Source organism: Somniosus microcephalus, chromosome 1 (genome assembly GCF_052327205.1).
Source record: "Somniosus microcephalus isolate GS21.2 chromosome 1, FLI_Smic_1.0, whole genome shotgun sequence".
Classification (NCBI taxonomy): Eukaryota; Metazoa; Chordata; class Chondrichthyes; order Squaliformes; family Somniosidae; genus Somniosus; species Somniosus microcephalus.
In genome coordinates this window covers 101,527,110-101,549,240 of record NC_140987.1, presented here as the reverse complement: position 1 = coordinate 101,549,240, position 22,131 = coordinate 101,527,110, and the positions used below count along the sequence as shown (strand labels likewise).

The 22,131-nt window shown below is 40.4% G+C and overlaps 1 protein-coding gene across 1 annotated transcript in view; it reads right to left on the bottom strand.

The window, feature by feature from the left end:
• slc12a2 (solute carrier family 12 member 2) overlaps positions 1 to 22,131 on the bottom strand; it is a 244,971-nt gene that overhangs the window by 163,754 nt on the left and 59,086 nt on the right. Inside the window, 2 exon segments of the mRNA XM_085984420.1 lie at positions 3,510 to 3,585; positions 6,373 to 6,492. Coding sequence (XP_085840546.1) covers positions 3,510 to 3,585; positions 6,373 to 6,492 — 196 coding nt within the window.

The following is a 22,131-nucleotide window of genomic DNA, read 5'->3' as shown; positions in this document are numbered from 1 at the left end:
AGGTAGAGAGAGGGATGAGGTCCTGCAGGCAGATTTTAGGGAGCTAGGAAAGAGATTAAAAAGCAGAACCTCAAAGTGGTAATCTCCAGATTACTTCTGGTGCCAGGAGCTAGCAAGTATAGAAATAGGAGGATAGAGCAGATGGATGCATGGCAAGAGAGATGGTGTAGGAGGGAGGGTTTTAGATTCCTGGGACATTGAGACTGGTTCTGGGGGAGGTGGGACCTGTACAGGCCTAACGGGTTGCAGCTCAACGGAGCCGGAACCAATATACTTGTTTGGGGGGCAAGGGGGATTGGCTGTTGCTAGTGCTGTTGGGGAGGGTTTAAACTAATTTGGCAGGGGGATGGGTACCAGGATGTAGCATTAGAAAGGAGAAACAAAGTGCACGAAGGATTAAGAGAGACGGATAGCAGTAGAGTAAGAAATAGGTATGGCATTAGGTGGGGTCAGACTAAGAATACAAGGTGGTCTAAGATGTATTTACACACATGCACTGTAAACCTAAGAAGCGTGGTAAATGAGGTGGTGAGCTGCAGGCGCAAATAGCCACGTGGGAATAGGATGTCATGGCGATAACGGAGACCTGGCTCAAATAAGGGCAGGATTGGGTACTAAACATTCCTGGATATATGGTGTTCAGGAAAGATAGAGAAGGGAAAGATAGGAGGTGGGGTGGTTAAGGAGAATGTTACAGTGCTGGAGAGAGAGAATGTCCCAGAGGGGTCAAGGACAGAATCTATTTGGTTAGAGTTGAGAAACACTAGAGGTGCCATTACACTTCTATAGGCCACCAACTAGTGGGAAGGATATAGAGGAACAAATTTTCAGGGAAATTAGAGTAGTGATAATGGGGGACTTCCAACTATCCTAATATAGGCTGGGATGGAATAGTGTAAAGGGCTGAGAGGGGGGAGAATTTCTGAAGTGTTCAGGAGAACTCTCTTAATCAATACGTTTCCAGCCCAATGAGGAAGGAGGCATTGCTGGATCTGGTTCTGGGGAATGAGGTAGGTCAAGTGGAGCAAGTGTCAGCAGGGGAACATTTAGGAAACAGTGATCATAATGTTTAGATTAGCTATGGAAAAGGACAGGGAGCAATCTAGAGTAAAAATACTTAATTGGAGGAAGGCCAATATCAGTGGGTTGAGAACAGATCTGGCCCGAGTAAATTGGAATCAAAGACTGGCAGGCAAAACTGTAATGGAGCAATGGGCTGCCTGTAAAGAGGAGATAGTTCTGGTACAGTCAAGGTACATTCCCACGAGGGGGAAGGTAGGGCAACCAAAGTCAGACCTCCCTGGATGAGTAGAGAGATAGAGAATAAGATGAAGCAGAAAAAGGGGGCATATGACAGATGTCAGGTACAAGAACCAGGCTGAATATAGAAAGTTCAGAGGGGACATGAAAAAGAAAATAAGAGGGGCAAAGAGAGAGTAGGAGAATAGATTGGCAGCCAAAATAAAAAAGGGAACCCACAAGTCTTCTACAGGCATATAAATAGTAAACGGGTAGTAAGAGGGGGTGGGGCCGATTAGGGACCAAAAAGGAGATCTACACAGAGGCAGAGGGCATGACTGAGGTGTTAAGAGTTATTTGCATCTGTCTTTACCAAGGAAGAAGATGGTGCCAAAATCAGTGAAAGAAGAAGAGGTAGTGGAGATACTGGATGGGATAAAAATTGATAGAGGTACTAGAAAGGCAACCTATACTTAAAGTAGGTAAGACACCAGGACCGGATGGGATGCATCCTAAGATGCTGAAGGAAGTTAAGATGGAAATTGCAGAGGTACTTGCCATAATCTTCCAATCCTCCTTAGATACAGGGGGTGGTGACAGAGGACTGGAGAATTGCAAATGTTACACACTTGGATAAACCCAGCAACTGCAGGCCGGTCAGTTTAACTTCAGTAGTGGGGAAGCTTTTAGAAACATTAATCAGGGACACAATTAACAGTCACTTGGACAAGTGTGAATTAATTAAGGAAAACCAGCACTGATTTGTCAAAGGCAAATCATCATGTTTAACTAAATTGATTGAGTTTTTTTGATGAGGTAACAGAGGGTCAATGAGGGCAATACAGTTGAAGTAGTGTACATGGACTTCCAAAAGGCGTTTGATAAAAGTACCACATAATAGGCTTGTTGGCAAAGTCGAAGCCCTTGGAATAAAAGGGACAGTGGCAGCATGGATACGGAATTGGCTAAGTGACAGGAAAGAGAGAGAGTAGTGGTGAACGGTTGTTTTTCAGACTAAAGGAAGGTATACAGTGGTGTTCCCCAGGGGTCAGTACTAGGACCACTGCTTTCTTGATATATATTAATTACTCGGATGTGAGTGTACAGGGCACAATTTCAAAATTGCAGATGACACAAAACTTGGAAGTATAGTGAACGGTGAGGAGAATAGTGATAGACTTCAGGAAGACAGACAGGCTAGTGGAATAGGTGGACACGTGGCAGATGACATTTAACGCAAAAAAGTGCAAAAAGTGATACATTTTAGAAGGAAGAACGAGGAGAGGCAATATAAACTAAAGGGTGCAATTCTAAAGAGGGTGCATGGACAGAGACCTGGGGGTTTATGTGCACAAATTGTTTAAAGTGGCAGGGCGGATTGAGAAGATGGTTAAGAGAGCATCCTGGGTTTCATAAATAGAGGCAGAGGAAGGTATGATGAACCTTCATAAAACATTGGTTCGACCTCAACTGAAGTAAGGTGTGAAGGCCTTAGAGTGTGTGCAGAAAAGATTTACAAGAATGGTTCCAGGGATGAGGAACTTCAGTTACATGGATAGACTGGAGAAGCTGGGGTTGTTCTTCTTAGAGCAGAGACGATGGAGAGGAGATTTGATAGAGGTGTTCAAAATCATGAGGGGTCTGGACAGAGTAGATAGAAACTGTTCCCATTGGCAGAAGGGTCGAGAACCAGAGGACAGATTTAAGGTGACTGGCAAAAGAACCAAAGGTGACATGAGGAAAAACGTTTTTTTTTATATAAACAGAGCGAGTGGTTGTGATCTAGAATTCACTGCCTGAAAGAGCAGTGGAGGCAGATTCAGTCATGGCTTTCAAAAAGGGAGTTGGATAAGTACCTGAAGGAAAGAAATTTGCAGGGCTACAGGGAAAGGGCGGGGGAATGGGACTAGCTGAAGTGCTCTTGCAGAGAGCCGGCATGGGCTCGATGGGACGAATGGCCTCCTTCTGTGCAGTAACCATTCTATGATTCAAGGTTCACAAAAATCTTTTAGCAATTTTCCCCTGAAATAGTTAATTTGTAGTTAGTTGTACCATGAATAGTTATAAATGTTTCATTGCAAACTGTAAAATGTGCTCAATTTCAACACCTTGTGTCTAATCAAGATCAGGAAAGAAGATAACCATATGTTACATTCAACACATTACTGCAAATGACTAAACCATTTAACATGTGAATTAGGATTCAACAAAGGTGAAAATCACACTTCAGCACTAGCCCACCATCAGTAGAGTTTAGTTATTTCACGTACCTATCCCAGCGTGGCCAACAATCCATGACAAACGGATGAAGAGCATCACACCCCAGATATTTAGCATACATCGCACCTAGTGGATAGGAAAAGGTTCAAAGAGAGCACAAAAAAAGGTTAATTATCTCATATTCCAAATTCTTAACAATCTGCAGTGACAGCCAAGCAGGCAGTGAATTAAGCATATCCAAATCATTTTGCTTGCATTTCTTCTAAGCTCCATTTAAAATTATGCATTTTAATGGTATTATTTTGATAGAAAGGCAGTAAAAGACTAGAAAATATGGGCAGCAACTACACAATTGATTTGGAATAGTGTATGGGACAAATATTTACAGCTTTCAAAAAAAAGCCCAATTAGTAATACTCAACCTATCACTGAAAGTCATCTAGTTTTAAGGATAGCAAACTTCAAACAAGTGCTTTGATAAATTGAGTCATAATTTACAAGAGATAAAATTTTATCAAAAACTTCATAGAATTTGCCTCCTTTGGTTAATGATTTCCCTACAGCTGTAGATTGCTATATGAATATGAAGCATGTTTTCACACAGCCACTAAATGACAGCTGTAGCATCACATTTAACTTTCTCAAGGAACTAAAATAGTCCTACTAGTTCCATGACTCATTGTTGATAATGACTAGTTGAAGACTATACAATCCAAATAATACTACATTTTAGCAAAGAAAATTTGTAAGATGTCAAGCCAAATCATATCAGAGAGCAGCTCCAGAAAGGAAGGGGGGTGGGTGAGAAAAGATTGTTGTGCTGGAAATAAACAAACATTCAAAATAATTGTACACATTACCTACATGCCTTGCAAAAAACCAGGAGGAGGAGGAGGAGAAAAATGAGAAGTGGTGGATAACAAAAAAAAGTTGACTGAAGGGAGTGCTGCACTTCGAGGGTGCCGTCTTTTGGCAAGAGATGCTAAACTGAGGCCCCCATCTGCCTGCTTAGGTGGAAATAAAAAGGTCCCACGGCAATACTCGACAAGAGCAGGGGAGATCTGGTGTCCTGGTCATCACTCCTCGCACAACTAACACACACAAAATTATCTGCTCACTTATCTCATTACTGTTCATAGAACATTGCTGTGCACAAAATTGGCTGCCATGTTTACCAATGTAATAACAGTGACTATACTTCAAAAGCAATTCATTAGCTGTACAGCACACTTTGGGACATTGAGGATGTGAAAGGTGCTATATAAATGCAGTTCTCTCGAATGGCTTAAAAGTGGAATAAAATGGGAGTTTCTCTCATTCCTTAATGATATTCTGTGTCTCCACAATGATACAATAAATTTAAAACTGAAATCCTTTTAGCACAGAACATACCACACACAAGAGGCCCTTAAAAAAAAAACTCATGTAGCTTATTGCAAAAGCCTGTCAGAAAGTTTAATATAATGCCCTTGGGAAGGTTAAAGGGTGTGGCAACCTAAATCCATCCTGGTTTGTTGCTGCTGGTGCTCCAAATACAATTTGACACTGCCGTTTTTCCCCTGAACATTTTTTGACTGCTTTGGTAGGTTACAAACTTTTCCAAGTAACCAAAAAGTTCCTTTTTAAATTCAGTCCCAACATTCAGACTAAAGTCCAGGAATCCTCAGCATTCAAAAAATAAAAAAATAAAAAAATTGCTGGGGGGGGGGGGGACAAAAGAGGGGGCTTTAGGGAATACAGAATCGAGCATGGAATGCTTTACCACAGGAGTGTTTGATGCGGAGACCATTTCATATTTTAAAAGGAAAATTGGATAAACATTGAAGCAGTGCAAGATACAGGGATATGGGGAAAGGACAGTGCAAGGGGATTAATTTAGGATTACTCTACCAAAATCCTAGTGCAGATACAATGGGCCAAATGGCCTCGTTTTGTACTGTAAACATCAATAGTTTTAATTAGTACAAAACATTTCTCTCAACTTTTCTTTTCCAATGTCTGGCAGTTAATTAGTATCACAAGCTTGTATTTTTGCAATAGTTCTTTTAAAAAGCCTTAATGCATTCAGTAACATACTGATTTGAGGAGATTTGGATTATTAACACACGTTAGTTACTCAGATATATTCTGTCAATTCACTGTTAAATATGATCAAATTGAAAGCAGCTTTAATTAAACTCGTTCTTATCATCCATTTGGTTTATGCTGCAGATTGCTGATGTTCAGGATCATGGAATTTCTAATACTTGCAAAAAAAATGTTTTAAAGGATAATTTTCACATAGCCCATGCCTATTAGATCTCAAATTGTACTAAAGATAGACATTACTAAAGGACTTTGTAATTTAAATAGTAAACCTCCTCACATGCACTCTGTTTTTGGAGGGTAGAGAGCTACTACAAGTGGGTCACTTGCTGTAAAATTACAGTAAATGAAGAGACATTCCTTGTGTAAAAGTCTCTTCAGAAGAGATCATCTGCTTTTTTCCCCTCCCTCATCACATCATGATGCAGTTGCAACGGAGTAATATCAATTAGGGGTAGAGTCACTAATATAAGGCAACAGTTTTGCATGACCCTTCATATTGGACTATTTCTGAAGATAAAAGACATGGGGAAAGTGGCTGTTGTGCCTTCAAAGTCCAGAAACCATCTGTCACAAAAAGTCACATAACAAGAGAGAGGCATTTTGCTGTGAACCAGCTTTTTAAGCAGGTGCAGGCACTCCAAGCTACATCAAGACAACACATCTAGTACCAAACTGAAGTCTATAAAACTTCTAAAGGATTTTGAAGGCCCCTACAGCAGTTCTATTTCATAATTATTCCAAAAAACACACTCCTAACTGATATGACCCAATATCTGGAGTCACCTGCTCTATATTCATTGAAAGTAGGAGTTAACAATTACTTACCAGAACACCTTTAATCCAGCCAAACTTTACAACACCTTTATTGTCAGCAACATGCTTCGACACAGCCTCTTCAGCTGGACTGCTTTCTTCGCCATTTACATAGCCATCCTCAAAAGGCTCCTGAAAAGCAAGAAAGGTTTTCGTATTACTGCCTCTCGCTTCAAATCACACGTTATTTATGCATTCATGCTCTGGGTGCTCAAAGCAATATTTGGTATGAAGTTTTAAAATTACTCCATCAGATTTATATTAAGACAACTGACAATTTATTGAAATCCAGGTCAAAAAAACACAAATTGTGCAATATGCCAACACTAACTTTTCAATATGTGCTATTACATTGAAGTGAAACTTCAATATTGTTTCTGGTAACTAGCAAGTTATGGTGCAGGTTCTAAGCTGACATATATAGAGAAGGAGCTAAGTTTGCAAAAGAAAATGTTTTGAAGCCAAGGCAACAACTCTGTTCAAAAAGGGAGAGAAGGATTAATTGGGTAACTAAAGACCCATTAGTCAAATATCAGTTGTGGGCAAACTCTCAGAACCCATAATTCGAGATCAAATTAGTGAGCATTGAGAGATGTATGGAATAATCAATGATGGTCAATGTGGATTTAATGAAAACAAGTCATGATTGGAAAAAAATCTAATTTTTTTTTCAAGCAGATGGGTAATTGTATCGGTAAAGAGAATGTAGTAGACGTAATGTCTTTGGACTTTCAGAAGGCATTCCATAAGGTGTCCCACAGAAAGCTTCTTAGAAAAATTCAGGTGCTTGGTATAAAAAATATAGCAGCAGATAGAAAGTTAGTTGACAGATAGGAAACAAAAGGTTAGGGTTAATGTTGGTTGTTCAGATTGGAGAAGAGTGTGAAGTTATGAGGATATTTTGGGACTATGTCAACTGGGACAGAGAAGGTCATGAGAATTTTCTAGGATGAATAGGAAAAGACTATTGCTTCTATTGGGAGGAGTCAATGATAGTGCCAATTAAAATTGATGATGCAAGGAGTGAGGAGAGGGGTTAAGAGAAATTACACAGTTGTTAAAGAGTGTGGGATACTTTGCTACACAGAGCAGTTGGGACAGACGATTGGTTTTAAAGGGAAAAATTGAAGCAGAGGAAGGTACAAGGACATACTGCAGGGTAATGGGATTAGTTTTGGATAGCTCTAGCAAAAGGTAGGCACAATCAATGGCCTGAATGGCCTCCATTTGTGCTGTAAACGTTCAAGGTTCTACCGAGTAGCAGGACACAGATTTATGCTCACTGTTCTCATGTTCGAAATCCCAAACTTGGCTAGGTCCTCAGGAGAAAAGAAGAAAAATTAGGTCAAATCTAAATGGCTTCTCAGTACTAGAACAGATCATTTTTTGTTCTTGGGAATGTGGGCAATGCCAGCAAAGCTGTATTTTTATTGCCAATCCCTAGTTGCCCTAAAGGCAAGAGGCAACCCTTGTCCTTGAACCACTGTGGTCCTTGTGGAGATGGTGCTCCTACGATAGGGTTAGGCAGCAAATTCCAAGACATTGATTCAACAACAATGAAGAATGGTGGTATATGTCCAAGTCATCTCCAAAGTTTCCCTGTTTATCCTTCATGGTGGTAGAATTGTGGGCTGGGAAGTGACTTTGAAGGAAGCTTGATGAATTGTGGCAGTATACCGTTGACACAGGGGCTGTATATGGAGTGCAGTGGTAATGCACCGATCAAACAGACTGCTGTGTCCCGGATGGCATCCAGCGTCGTGAGGTCGCAGCTGTGCCATCCAGGATAGCGTTGAGTCACGCTCCCAAGTGGAGTCTTGTAGATAGAGAGGTTTTGATGCGTCAGGAGGTGAGCCATTTGTCATACAAGACCTAGCCTCTGCATGGGCTGCTTCATTATCAAAGGAGCGGTAGACTCAGAACCCTACAGCACAGGAGGCAGCCATTCAGCCAATCGTGCCTGTGCCAGCTCTTCGAAAGAGCTATCCATTTAGTCCCACTCCCATGCTCTTTCCCCATAGCCCTGCAAACTTATTCCTTTTCAAGTATATGTACTTTAAGTAATGGAACTGACCATTGGTGAAAAACTGAACAGACCCACTCTTGACTTTAAGATGGAGAGAAGGTCATTGATGAAGTAGCTGAAAATGATTAGGCCAAGGACACTTACCTGCAGCAATGCCTTGGGGCTGAAATGATTGGCCTCAAATAACAATGACCATCCTCCTTTATGCATTTAAGAGGATGCTAGATGAGCACATATGGGAGAAAGGAATAGGATATGCAATAGTGTTAAATGAAGTGGGATGGGAGGAGGCTCGAGTGGAGCATAAATGCTGGCATGGACCAGTTGGAGCGAATGGCCTGTTTCTGTGCTATAAATTCTATGTATGACTCCAGCCATGAGAGGGTTTTACCCTCGAGCCGCCTCCTCCCCCCCCCCCCCCACCCTCAGTTTTGTTAGGACTCCTTGGTGCCACACAGTTGAATACTGCCTTGATATTGAGGGAATCTATTCTCACGTCATTGGCTGGAGGACACCAGGCAAGCAAGGCATTTTGCCTCACTAAAATGTATAAAACAGCAGACAAACATTTCCATAAAAAGGAAAAAGATTCTCATGTCAGGCATTAGAAGCCAATAAATAACCATACAAGACACATCTGAATTACATTAATTATTAACTAGCAAAAGGTTCATACAGGTCAGCAACCCTGCATTTCTGGCCTGTACAGAGTGGCTGAAAGCTATACTCACTCAGGGCTACACAAATGGTAGACAATGCTAGTTGCATTTATATTTGATACCAGTCTCCAGAAGACCCAAATTGCTTCACTGATGCTCTGGGTGTAGCAACATGACCTCACTATTAGTTATTTTAAAATCCTAGGTTCACACAACGCAAGGACAGAAAAATGACACCGGAGAAATATATACTGCTCCTTTCTCTCACCAAGCATAAAAGCTTTACTAAACATTTAAGGTAATATCACTATTACTATTCAAGCCAAGCCTGCCATGGGCATTAGTGATGTACTGCCAAGGAGCCATTAGAGAAAACATGGCGATAGATATTGCCACTGCTCTAAAGAAATGCAACATTCAAGGCTTCCAAAGGGATTACTGGTATTCCAATATACCCAAATTCAATTTGACATTTAATAATTCAATGCCCTCCCTACACCTTAAAAATATAGCCAAGAACCAGATTTAATTTTTTTTTTTTTTTTTTTTTATATAAAGTATACACCCAAGAGCACAATCTAGATGTCACCTGCAGCACCTGTGAAAAATTAACTGTGCGCAAACAAAGGGGTTAGCATGCTACTTTTTACAATGCAGTGATATCCAGCATTTCCATCAGCAATAAACCTAGATAGGGAAGGTCAGTTTTTAAGATGTATCAAACTTGATGACCATAGACATGTAAATGCATTAGCGTCATAACTATGCCTAATTGCAATAAAGATCAAGCTCATGGCTTTAAAGGGGTACTGTCTCATGATTTTATTTTAAATTATTCATTTTATATTTGTTTGCAAAGCCACAACCAAGGACATAAAAATTAAATCAGATCATAAGGATATACTGTACTTTTCCATCGCCAAACAGAAACTTTTGCCAAATATTTTCATAAAGGCGGTGTCCTTTTAAAATCCTAGGTTCACACAACGCAAGGACAGAAAAATGACACCGGAGAAATATATACTGCTCCTTTCTCTCACCAAGCATAAAAGCTTTACTAAACATTTAAGGTAATGCCCCTTTAAATTGTGCTTACATTTCCTGTTCATGTGCTAGCACCCAAAATAAAGCTACATGAGCCTCAATCTATACATCAGGGGACTGCTCCTCTTGAAAGGAGAGGTTAGGTAGCCTGACCAGGAAGAACTGCAGCATCCAAAAGTGCTATATGGCCATGTTTTATCTCAGCAATTAAAAAAAGATTTTCAGCATACAAGTGGAGGGTGTCCTACTTTATCTAACTTAAGCTTGGAATGAAACTGTTCAGCTTGTATCTAATTTTTTTTCAAATTGAAAGCTTAATGAAACTGAACATTCTTCACCCCAAATTAAAAGGGGATCTGTACAATATTTTAATCAAAGAGTTTTTAATATTGAAAACATTACAATTTCTGTAGTATATTATAAATGATCAACCCCGTAAAGCTTTTGGATTGTCAAATAAGATTCCAAAAATCATGAATGGCATATTAACCTACAGTAAATACTTTATAAATTTGAATAATTTGGAATCGCTACTTAATTGCCATGAGTAGTAAGTAACCTGAGTAAATTGCAGAACCCCCAAAAAATGGTCAATAATTCTGTTAAAAAGGTGCTTATAAATGAATGTTAACCAACAAAAAAAACCATGAACTAAAGACAATTTACAGCAGTGAGGAAACTATGATGTAATAGAAATAGTCTGTGATTACCCCAGTACAGGAAACTCTTATCCGGCACCGGCGTGGTGCCGGTTGATCAAAAAGTCTGGATTACAGAGGTATACTTAGTAAGTTACGAGAGCCCCGTACACGGCCATAGGTGCAGGAGCCCCGGTTACACGGCACTTGTGCAGGAGTCCCTGTTGCACGGCCACAGGTGCAGGAACCCCGGTTACACGGCCACTAATATATAGTAAAACTTACCTGAACCTACTCCTGAATTTTGCCGGATAAGAGAGATTTCCGGATATTGAGGTGCCGGTTAAAAGTGTTTCTCCTGTATATGGAATTGGGCACAAGAGAGGAGGGTATAGAATTCTTAGGAAGAATAAAATAGGTTACAAAGGGTAGTGTGGAGTTCTATACATGAGATGAAAAAAAAATAGATCCTATAGGAAAGAGGCAAAACTATCCATTGAAATAATCTGGCCAAGTTTTTAAAGCAAGCAGAACTGAAATAACAAGGGGCTCACAACAGACCGCCAGCTTAAAATAGGAGGGAAGACAGAACACCAAGTTTAGGATGGATGTGTGAAAATAGGAAGGATGTATTTAATGGAGAAATTCAAATCACTGAAAAAGTAAGTGACCTAGAGAGTTGAAATTAGTAAATGTAATGCACTATTGCTTTATAAAAATTAGGAAGTCAGAAGAGGAAACTTCCAGCTGGCCTTAGTGATGGCAAGTGACCCTGACAGAATCCCGGAAATGGAACACTTATTACCTCTTCGTAACAACTACAAAATGATATGGACTTCAAGACTAAGGAGCTGGAGTTTCTAACGGGTTTAAAGCTCAAAATTGTTAAATCCCCCAAGGACAGATAGTATTCATCCCATGGCAATAAGACAGACCTGGGGTGAAACTTACAAAATGCAAATAGAGGTAAACGAATATGATTTGATTGGGATTACAGAAACTTGGCTCCAGGGTGGCCAAGGCTGGGAACTCAACATCCAGGGGTATTCAATATTCAGGAAAGATAGGCAAAAAGGAAAGGGAGGTGGGGTAGCATTGCTGGTTAAAGAAGGGATTAACACAATTGTAAGGAAGGATATTAGCTCTGATGATGTGGAATCTGTATGGGTAGAACTGAGAAATACCAAGGGGCAGAAAACGTTAGTGGGAGTGGTATACAGACCTCCAAACAGTAATGCGGAGGTCGGGGATGGCATTAAAAGGGAAATTAGAGAAGCGTGCAAAAAGGGCACAACAGTCATCATGGGTGACTTTAATCTACATATAGATTGGGCTAACCAAACTAGTAACAATACTGTGGAGGAGGAATTCCTGGAGTGTTTACGGGATGGTTTCCTGGACCAATATGTCGAGGAACCAACCAGAGATCAGGCCATCTTAGACTGGGTATTATGTAACGAGAAAAGATTGCTAATTAATCCTGTTGTACGAGGCCCCTTGGGTAGGAGCGATTATAATATGATCGAATTCTTCATCAAGATGGAGAATGAAGTAGTTGACACAGAGACTAGGGTTCTGAATTTAAATAAAGGAAACTACGATGGTCTGAGGCGCGAGTTGGGTAGGATTGATTGGGGAATGTCACTCAAAGGGTTGACAGTGGATAGGCAATGGCAAACATTCAAAGACAGCATAGATGAACTACAAAATTTGTTCATTCCAGTTTGGCATAAAAATAAAACAAAAAAGGTGACTCAACCGTGGCTAACAAGGGAAGTTAGGGATAGCATAAGATCCAAGGACAGGACATATAAATTGGCCAGAAAAGGCAGTAAACCTGAGGATTGGGAGCAGTTTAGGATTCAACAAAGGAGGACAAAGGGATTAATTAAGAAGGGGAAAATAGAATATGAGAGTAAGCTTGCAGGGAACATAAAAACAGACTGTAAAAGCTTTTATAGATATGTGAAGAGAAAAAGATTGGTGAAGTCAAGCATAGGTCCCTTGCAGTCAGAATCAGGGGAATTTATAATGGGGAACAAAGAAATGGCAGACTAATTAAATTCATATTTTGGTTCTGTCTTCACAAAGGAGGACACAAATAACCTCCCAGAGATGTCAGGGAACATAAGGTCTGATAGAAATCAGTATTTGTAGGGAAATGGTGTTAGGGAAATTGATGGGGTTAAAGGCCGATAAATCCCCAGGGCCTGATAATCTACATCCTAGGGTACTTAAGGAAGTGGCCCTAGAAATAGTACATGCATTGCTGATCATCTTCCAAAATTCAATGGAATCTGGAACAGTACCCATGGATTGGAGGGTAGCTAATGTTACCCCACTATTCAAAAAAGGTGGTAGAAAGAAAACGGGGAATTACAGACCGGCAAGCCTGACATCGGTAGTGGGGAAAATGCTAGAGTCCATTATAAAAGATGTAATAGCAGAGCATTTGGAAAACAGTGACAGGATCGGACAAAGTCAACATGGATTTACAAAAGGTAAATCGTGCTTGACTAATCTACTGGAATTTTGAGGATGTAACTGGTAAGATAGACAAGGGAGAACCAGTGGATGTGGTGTATTTGGACTTCCAGAAGGCTTTTGAGAAGGTCCCGCATAAGAGATTAGCGTGTAAAGTTAAGGCACATGGGATTGGGCAAGGTATTGACTTGGATAGAGAACTGGTTGGCAGACAGAAAGCAAAGAGTTGGAATAAACGGGTCTTTTTCCGAGTGGCAAGCAGTGACCAGTGGGGTACCGTAGGGATCGGTCCTTGGACCCCAGCTATTCACAATATATATTAATGATCTAGACAAGGGAACTAGATGCAGTATCTCCAAATTTGCAGACGATACAAAGCTGGGTGGGCGTGTGTGCTGTGAGGAGGATGCCGAGAAACTCCAGGATGATTTGGACAGGTTGGGTGATTGGGCAAAAGCATGGCAGATGCAATATAACGTGGATAAATGAGAGTTTATCCACCTTGATGGCAAAAACAGGAAGGCAGATTATCTGAATGGCAATAAATTGGGAGAAGGAGAAGTGCAATGAGACCTGGGTGTCCTTGTACACCAGTCGCTGAAGGTAAGCATGCAGGTGCAGCAGGTGGTTAAGGCGGCAAATGGGATGTTGGCCTTCGTAGCGAGAGGGTTTGAGTACAGGAACAAGGATGTCTTGCTGCAGTTGTACAGGGCCTTGGCGAGACCACATCTTGAGTATTGTGTGCAGTTTGTCGCCTTATCGGAGGAAGGATGTTCTTGCCATGGAAGGAGCTCAGCGTAGATTCACCAGGCTGATACCTGGGATGGCAGGAATGACGTATGAGGAGAGATTGGGACGATTGGGCTTGTACTCGCTGGAGTTTAGATGAGAGGGGATCTCATTGAAACTTATAAAATTCTGACTGGACTGGACAGACTAGATGCAGGATGGAGGTTCCCGATGGTCGGGGAGTCCAGAACCAAGGGTCATAGTCTAAGGATAAGGGGTAAACCATTTAGGATAGAAATGAGGAGGAATTTCTTCACCCAGAGAGTGGTGAACCTGTGGAATTCTCTACCACAGAAGGCAGAAGCCAATTCATTAATTATATTCAAGAGTTGGATATATATCTTAAGGCTAAAGGGATCCAGGGGTATGGGGATTAAGCAGGGACCAGGTACTGAAATTGGATGATCAGCCATGATCTCATTGAATGGCGGAGCAGGCTCGAGGGGCCGAATGGCCTATTCCTGCTCCTATCTTCTATGTTTCTATCATTGTGGGAGTCAATGAATGCTGGGAGATAAGAGATTGAAAACACACTAATGGTGTAGTCATATTGAAGAAAGGAGACAAACTAATACAGGCAACTATAGACCCATTAGTCCAACATCAACACTTGATGAAAATAACTACACTGAACATCAGAATAACTACAAGCAACATAGGCTTTAAAAAGGAAAAGATCTTGCCCAACAAGCCTACTTTACTTTTTTGAGGAAGTGAAATCCCAAGTGAACTGGGGAAATCCATATAATTAAGAGTACTTAGATTTCCAAAGAGGCTTTGATAAAATTAGTCATGAAAGGCTGCTACTAAAAATAAAATTCAGGTACAACCTTCGTGGAGAAGCTGAGGGAAAGAAGCAACAGGTGCAGATGGGGAGAAGCTGAAAAGGTGTTCCTTAGGCAAGTGGCATCAGGGGAGCTGGAAGAAAATGGTACCAAGCAGGACGCTACAGGGTTCGCTGCAGGGACCCCAAACGTACATTACATGACAGAAATCCCATGCAAACTGGGCAATTTCACAGATGATTGTACACTAGGGAGGAAGTTGTGAGATGAATGAAGCAACCAAGGACCTACATAAAAAAGGAGTTAGACAAAACATTGGCAAGTAAAATGGATTTACAAATATACTATGGATGGGGTAGAATTAACTCTTTATTTTTGGGCACCACACACACTGGAGAAATATTTAAGCAGTAGAGGCAGTGTAGAGAAAAGGCACAGGAGTGATCCGGATTAAAGGGCTGAGTTTTGAGCAATGATTTGGGGGGAAAAAATGGGATCCTGTAGTCTTGAAAAGGAAGTGACAGAGAGGGAACCTTACAGAAGTATACAAGATATTAAAGAGCACAAATAAATTTAATCCAGAACTTCAAGGTATAGTAGAAGAATGAGGTCAGGGAGAGCACTTTGTGAACAGCTGCAATAACTTGTCCACTCCTAAAAGCAATACATTTCCACATTTTTCAGTATATAAAATGAGTATTATAATTGGATTTCAAAACACACCAGTAATATTCACAGTGACATTGATTTTTTTTTTTTTTTTAAATAAAAGAGAGTGAAGAGTCCATCGGGAAACACCATTATAAATTGGATTATCCTTTCGCTTTTGTCTATATACCAAGTAGTTGAGATTTATTAATAGTTATATAAAAGGTTAATTTATGTGCCGCTGCATCAACAGAACAATGCATGTACATCTTTCTTTTAAATGCCTGAAACTTTTTTTTTTTTTTTTTATAAAAAGAGAACTTACAGGACAATTCAAAATTTAATTTCAAGTACGCAATTAAGTTTTCCCGACACCAACTTTAGTAATTATTCCTTCCCATACTACAAATTAGGTTGAAGCTTATACCTGTGAGACAATGCAATATCCATGGCAACCCAGGCTCTACAGAGAGATTTAGCCTGCTTCACTGATTCACTCAATTTAATACTTTGCACAACAGTGGCAAGAACATATTCACAAATCTTTATTCCGATTATAAATGCCAAAAACTTCCGGCACCAGACATTACTTCATCTGCAACTCAAGCAGATTTATTGTGTGAAAAGCACTGTACCACAGTTTCTGGGTTATAATAATCTAGAACTTAAAAAGGTGGTACTAGAGTTGCCATCCTAAAACGGGAACCTTAAATGAATCGCCATTAAAAATACTGAGCAGCTGTCCCTCCAGTCGTATTTAACACGAGAGATTTGAAAGAAAAGTCCAGCTTTGAATATGCTGGAGCTTATTCATGTGAACTTATTACTTTCCTGACCTGACACTTGTTCCAGTTTAGATTAGATATAAACTTCTTCCCTGCCTTCCAATTACAAGAGTCACTCTGTAGTACAGTGCCTACTTTGCAACAATCAATCATCATGCAAACCTTCTAAAGTACATTAACAGGCTGTAGTTTAAATAATATTGTCACAATAGTAATCAGATGCACTTTGTAGAACATGATAAAAAGATTGAGGTACTTTGTTCCAGCCACACAGTTTCTGCCAGCACAAAAAGGTGGTGAGGTTTTCTATTGCTGACTTTAAGTTATGCAGTCCGTCATACTACAAGAGCAATGTAGAAGCTTGAAACCAAACACCCTACACTCATAAGGGAATGTCAGCAGAATTTTATACAAGGTGTTTGTTGCATGCTGTGCTTCCTAGAGTGAGCCTTCTGAAATAAGGTTAGAAACTGCAGAATCAACTGGAACTATTTCTACTGGAGCAGAGAAGACGGTGATTTAATAGAGGTTTTAAAATTATGAAGGGCTTTTGCTACAAGCTTAGGGTCTGCCTTAGATATTCTCAGGTAAAATGGGACTGGTCACTCCCGTAAGTGATCTGAGCATCTTGTATTTAGGGTATGACAGTACTGCCCGATATTTAACTGTACGATAGTGTAACTCTGATACAACAATACAACCTCCTCGTTATTGGATCTAAATCGGAATATCGTGTCTTTCGCACCTGTTCTCATGTGGGATTCTTCATTCTTTTCAAGGGTGCATTGAGAAACACTTGTTGAAACGAGGATGGGTACAATTCGTTAAGCGGCTTTATTTCACAGACAGCAAACAAATGCAAGAGTAACAGTCAAAGCAAATTTCACTTGCTTAAATCAAACTCACTTCACTCCTTACAAAAAATAAATAAGTACACAATCCTTTACTTTAGTGCGCTGACTTATTTTTTGGTATGTCCTTTTCTGTAAAACAACTTCTAATCACAAGACCTAACTTTCTCTTTTAGCAGCTTGCAGCTCCAGGCCAAGAGCTGTGGATCAGACCTTTGTTCAAAACCTGATTGAACATAGATTTTTCTTCCTTTTCTGTTAAATTCTAAACCTGGGGCACAGAGGCCACTGTTTCCTCCACTGTCCCTGTGCAGATATTGACCAGAAGGCAAGTCAACCAAACAGACTACTCTGAGGAGTATATTCACCAAAAATACCTCATGCCATGCCCAGTCAGAGTATATGTTGATCACCTGCGCAGAGTATACGAATTGTTCAATATCCCTAGTTATCCTGGCTAATGGATCTGGGATGGAACAATAGGTCCTTGCTATTAAATCCAGATGAGCCAGTTTTGGGGATGTCACAACTCAGTCAATTTCAAACAGATACATAGCCCTTGATGTTAACTCCCCAATGGACAGGGGAAGGTTGGGAGAGTTATACAATTAAATACAGGGAACACACACCAAACATGCCATTTAATTTTTTTTTTTTTTTTTTATAAACAGCAGCAGATATTGGCACATCAAAGTGTCCTGCCATGCCATGGAGAGGCAGGACACTTAACATTTAAAATCAGTCTCCTATGGTTCCATTGGCACAGCCCCAGCACTGCCGACAGCAGCCTCTCTTCCCCTCCCCCTTTCACCAGCCCCCCCACCCCGAGCCAGTTGTACCTTTCGCTCCTCCCTGCCTGTCGCCAACCTTCCTTCCCCTCTTCCCCCACCCCCCCCAACATAGCTGACCTTCACTCACCCCAACCCTGTTTGCCAACCTTTCTCCCCCCTCTCCCCACAATTACCGAGGACCATCCCCAAAAGGTACCCAGCTGTGGCTTCCTGCCGCAGATGTTCCCTCCCACCATGGCCAGGCTGACAATTTGGCCGGCTGGGAAACGGAACAAAAAATGTTAGAGTTCCTGCCACTAAGTTCGGCAGGATCGCTGCGTCTCCGGCCTTGCCGGGTTCTTTGGCCTCTCCCACAAATATCAGGGCCAAAGGCTTGCAAGCTAACAGCCTGTGCCTTTTCTTTTTAAAGCTTGCGCATAGTCACTTTGTTTTAGAACAGGATCCTCAAAACACAACTCAATCCCAAAATCCTGAAAGCAAGAAAAACCCAAAAATATCGAAGTCTGAATACGGTGAATATGGAAACGTTATTTCCTCTGGTGGTGAAGTCAGATAGATAAAAAGGGAATGAGAAAGGTAGTCAGGGAAGGACAAGGGGACAAAAGGTTCAGACTAGTAAATAGTTCAATTTAAAACAGACATCAGGAAATTCTTCAGAGTGATCAACATTTTCAGATAGAGTAGTGAATGGTGAAAACCCAGGATTCATGCAAGAAATAAATAGATGCAGCAATGGACATCTGTCTGGTCTCTCTGGATGGATGAATACAAAAAGGCTGAAAGGCTTTCTTCACCCGCAAGTATCTTGAGCTGGTCAATTTTAAATTGTCATTAAGAATGCAAGGAGAGAGGTTAGAAGAAAATTCTTTATGCAGAAGTTTGAGCAGGGATTGCTTTGCCAGAGTTATTTGAAGCAAAGACCAATGCACCCTTCAAGGGAAGTAAAAGGGAGGATAAATAATTGAATCAGATGATGAGGAGCATACAGGGCAGTAGGGAGCAAGCAGGGAAGGAGGATTCGTTTTGGATTGCGAAGAGTAGTCAGACACAACAAATGGCCTTCCATGCTGTAAACTTCTATGGTTTTCAAACATTTACTCTGCATCCAACAGATAAGAGATTCCAAACAAAAAGCACTTATACAACGTATTTCATGCAGCACTGAAGTGTTTCACAGAAGTGCCACCTATAATCTATCCTGTTATTTGGAGAGCAGAAGATCCATCACAAAATTAAAGTTCATCGCTAGATTTTGATCCATATATTAAACAGCTTGGAGTTGTTTATCAGAAGAACATTCTTGTTCTCAGTGTACTCCTGGTGGCAGTGCAAGATTTATTACTAAAGTCACCAAGTATATCATATTCTCTGGGAGGAAAAAAAAGTTATACCATGCAGTTTAAAAAAAATGGCAACCTTCTGATGTGCTAAATCATCAGTCACACCTCACGTGCATTCTATGCTGCAGAGCGGTGTCCATTCCAGTGGGAAGGTCACAAAAGGATCCCTCAATTCCTCAGGTTATGATTGTGAAAAGCAAGTGGTTACTGATGGAAAAAAAGTGAAAATTCTCTGGACCTCCATCAATTGAGCATCTTTTAAGTAGGTAATGAAATATCCAGTTTTTAAAAACCACACACTTTCAAGAGTGAGGTTTTATAGACTTCAATTTAAAACAGAAGTCAATCCCATTGCCTTGCCCACTCATTCCTGGGAAATGCTGAATTGGACAATTCAGAGATATTGCCACAGGAAAATTATGGTATTTTCCTTATAAGGTTAGGCAATATTATACAACAATATTTAATGGAGACTGGTTTTACTGCAAAAAAAAGTACAGTACTGACCAATGAAAACAGATAGTTCAGCTTCTGCATTGTGTGATGTGGTACAGAGGCGCATTTCAGGTTTCATCGGATTTGTTACGAGTTAATTGATCAGCTGCAACACCCTCCAGCCTGCAGAGATCAACCATCTAAGCTCAGATATGAATGGCCTCTAGGGTGTGCATTAGATGGTCAGTATAAGCGACTGCCTTCTAAGGAATAGGAGAAACAAAAATACTAGATAGTTCAAATTGGACTGGACACTTGGTGTGGTTTTTTACAAACCTAGCTTCGTAACACCACTACATTTAGAATAGCAGCGTGTCATTTTAAAAACAAAAAACGCATAAAGAGATGGCCAGAAATTCAATTTTTTTAATAAACTGTCCAATCAGCATTTTCAAGATAATTCAAATTTGCCCGTCACATTAATAGTACTTTTTTTTGAACAATTGCTAATGGTGTAATCTTCATCTACAAGTTTAAATGAAGACTTCAAGCATCAATTCAAATTCACAAAAATCCCATGGCCATCTCGAAAGACCCAAAAACCAATGGCATCACGATGGTAATTTTTAAGCAGATTAAATAGACGTCCACCTCATCCAGACGAGAGATCTGCACTTCTTTTCCGTGGTAGCTTTATCTATTTTATATCAGCTCAAGCAAAAGGTCCTAATTGAAAGAGTTATTTAATAGGTTGACAAGGATCTCGCTATGGTTATCCATTCTGTAATTCCAAGTTCTATTTGCAATGTTGCAAGTCGCAAATTGACAACGCTCCCAGCTGTAATGCACAAATTTGCAATCATTGTTTAATTCAAGTTGGTAAGATACATTATATCTTATAGATCAGTCTCAATTATACAAATTGCATTATTTTCTGGGCCAAAAATGATTATGCAAAATTCATTCTGTCCAAAGTCTTAAAAGGCTGTGAACGCCGCCCCGATCACTAACTAAGTAAGGCATCAAGTAGCTGAGCCTTACAGACCAAAAAAGCCAGTTTCAATCCACAGGCTATACAAGGTGGCATGAGAGTACGGTGATTGGCTTTAGGGCCCAAGTTTTGGTAGGAGATGGTGTAGGAAAGCCTGCTCCTGGTTATTATCCATCACTGAAATTGCTGCATGGACAGAGGTCAAATAACGACTAGAACAGACTCAGTTGCGATGCCACATATTTGTTGTCTTGGATGAGTTATCAGAGAGCACCTGTGCAACCAGCAAGGACAATGTTTATGGAGGTGAAAGGTGGGGGGGGGGGGTGGAGAAAGAGGGGAGAAAGAAGAGGGCGAGGAAATTTGCTGGAAAAAAAGTTATAATAGACAAACAGAGTCAGTAAGCACCACTACACTAATCAAATAAATTATTGATGAAATATGAGAGATACACCTCTGGCGTCTGGCCAAGCAGGTGACAAGGCTATTTGTATTACATTTAGTTGCAACCTCAGTTTCGTACGACCATTGAATGAGCTGGTAAACAATTGAGCTTGGTGAATTCAGCTTTTGTTGCTCAGTATTGAACACAGCAGTAACCCAGTGCTGAGAAAATATGAAAAATATCATAAAGCAAAACACCATTATCTTTCGGCACTGTGCAATGTCTTGTTCTATTTGTGACGTCACAGGCACATAACTAGATGCATAGTCCACTCCTGGTGCATGTGGGTGCCATTTAAATAATGCACAAAACTGACAACAAAAGTGCAATTTGGAAAATGTTCCACTGTGGGAGTACAAAAACCCACAATGTGTAATACCAGGCTATTGTATCATAAACTGGCTCACAGGAAGCTATAAAATATTGTCTGTCATTAAAAAAAAAACCTCACTATGCCAAATTTTATCTGATCAGTGAACTACAAGGAAACAAATTAAGAGTTGCACTTGGACTACAACCCCGCAGAACACAATACAAGTTTGTTCTCAAACAAAAGAAACAGTGTGCGCGTGTGGGGGGGGGGGATTGATCAAAGAATGCAGTATGATAAGTATTAATGCAACTTCACACAGAGCCCACCTTCCCTTCTGTAGGTTATGGGGGGGGGGGGGGGCAGGGAGAAAGGGGAGTCATCCTAGTCATCATTTTACAAGTTACACAAATGTTTGCGCACGATAACTATTCACATGGCAAAGACCTTAATGTACAATTATTTTCAACCAAATAGATGAAGGGCTGCAATGAAATATAACATCAAAAGTTATAAAAATCATTTGTAATTCTCAATGCAATATAAATCCATATTTCAATTGGCCTACCACACATGCATTTACTATCTGAACCTGCTGAAAATGGAGTCCTGTGGAGTTTACATCTGTGCTGCTTGATGTCTGTTTGGATAAGTTACAGAACGCATCAAGTTTCCTTCAGTTCGTTCAGATTTATTACCATTTAAAGCAGGTATATCCTGCAGTACCTTGCCACACAGTGGTTAAGGGCA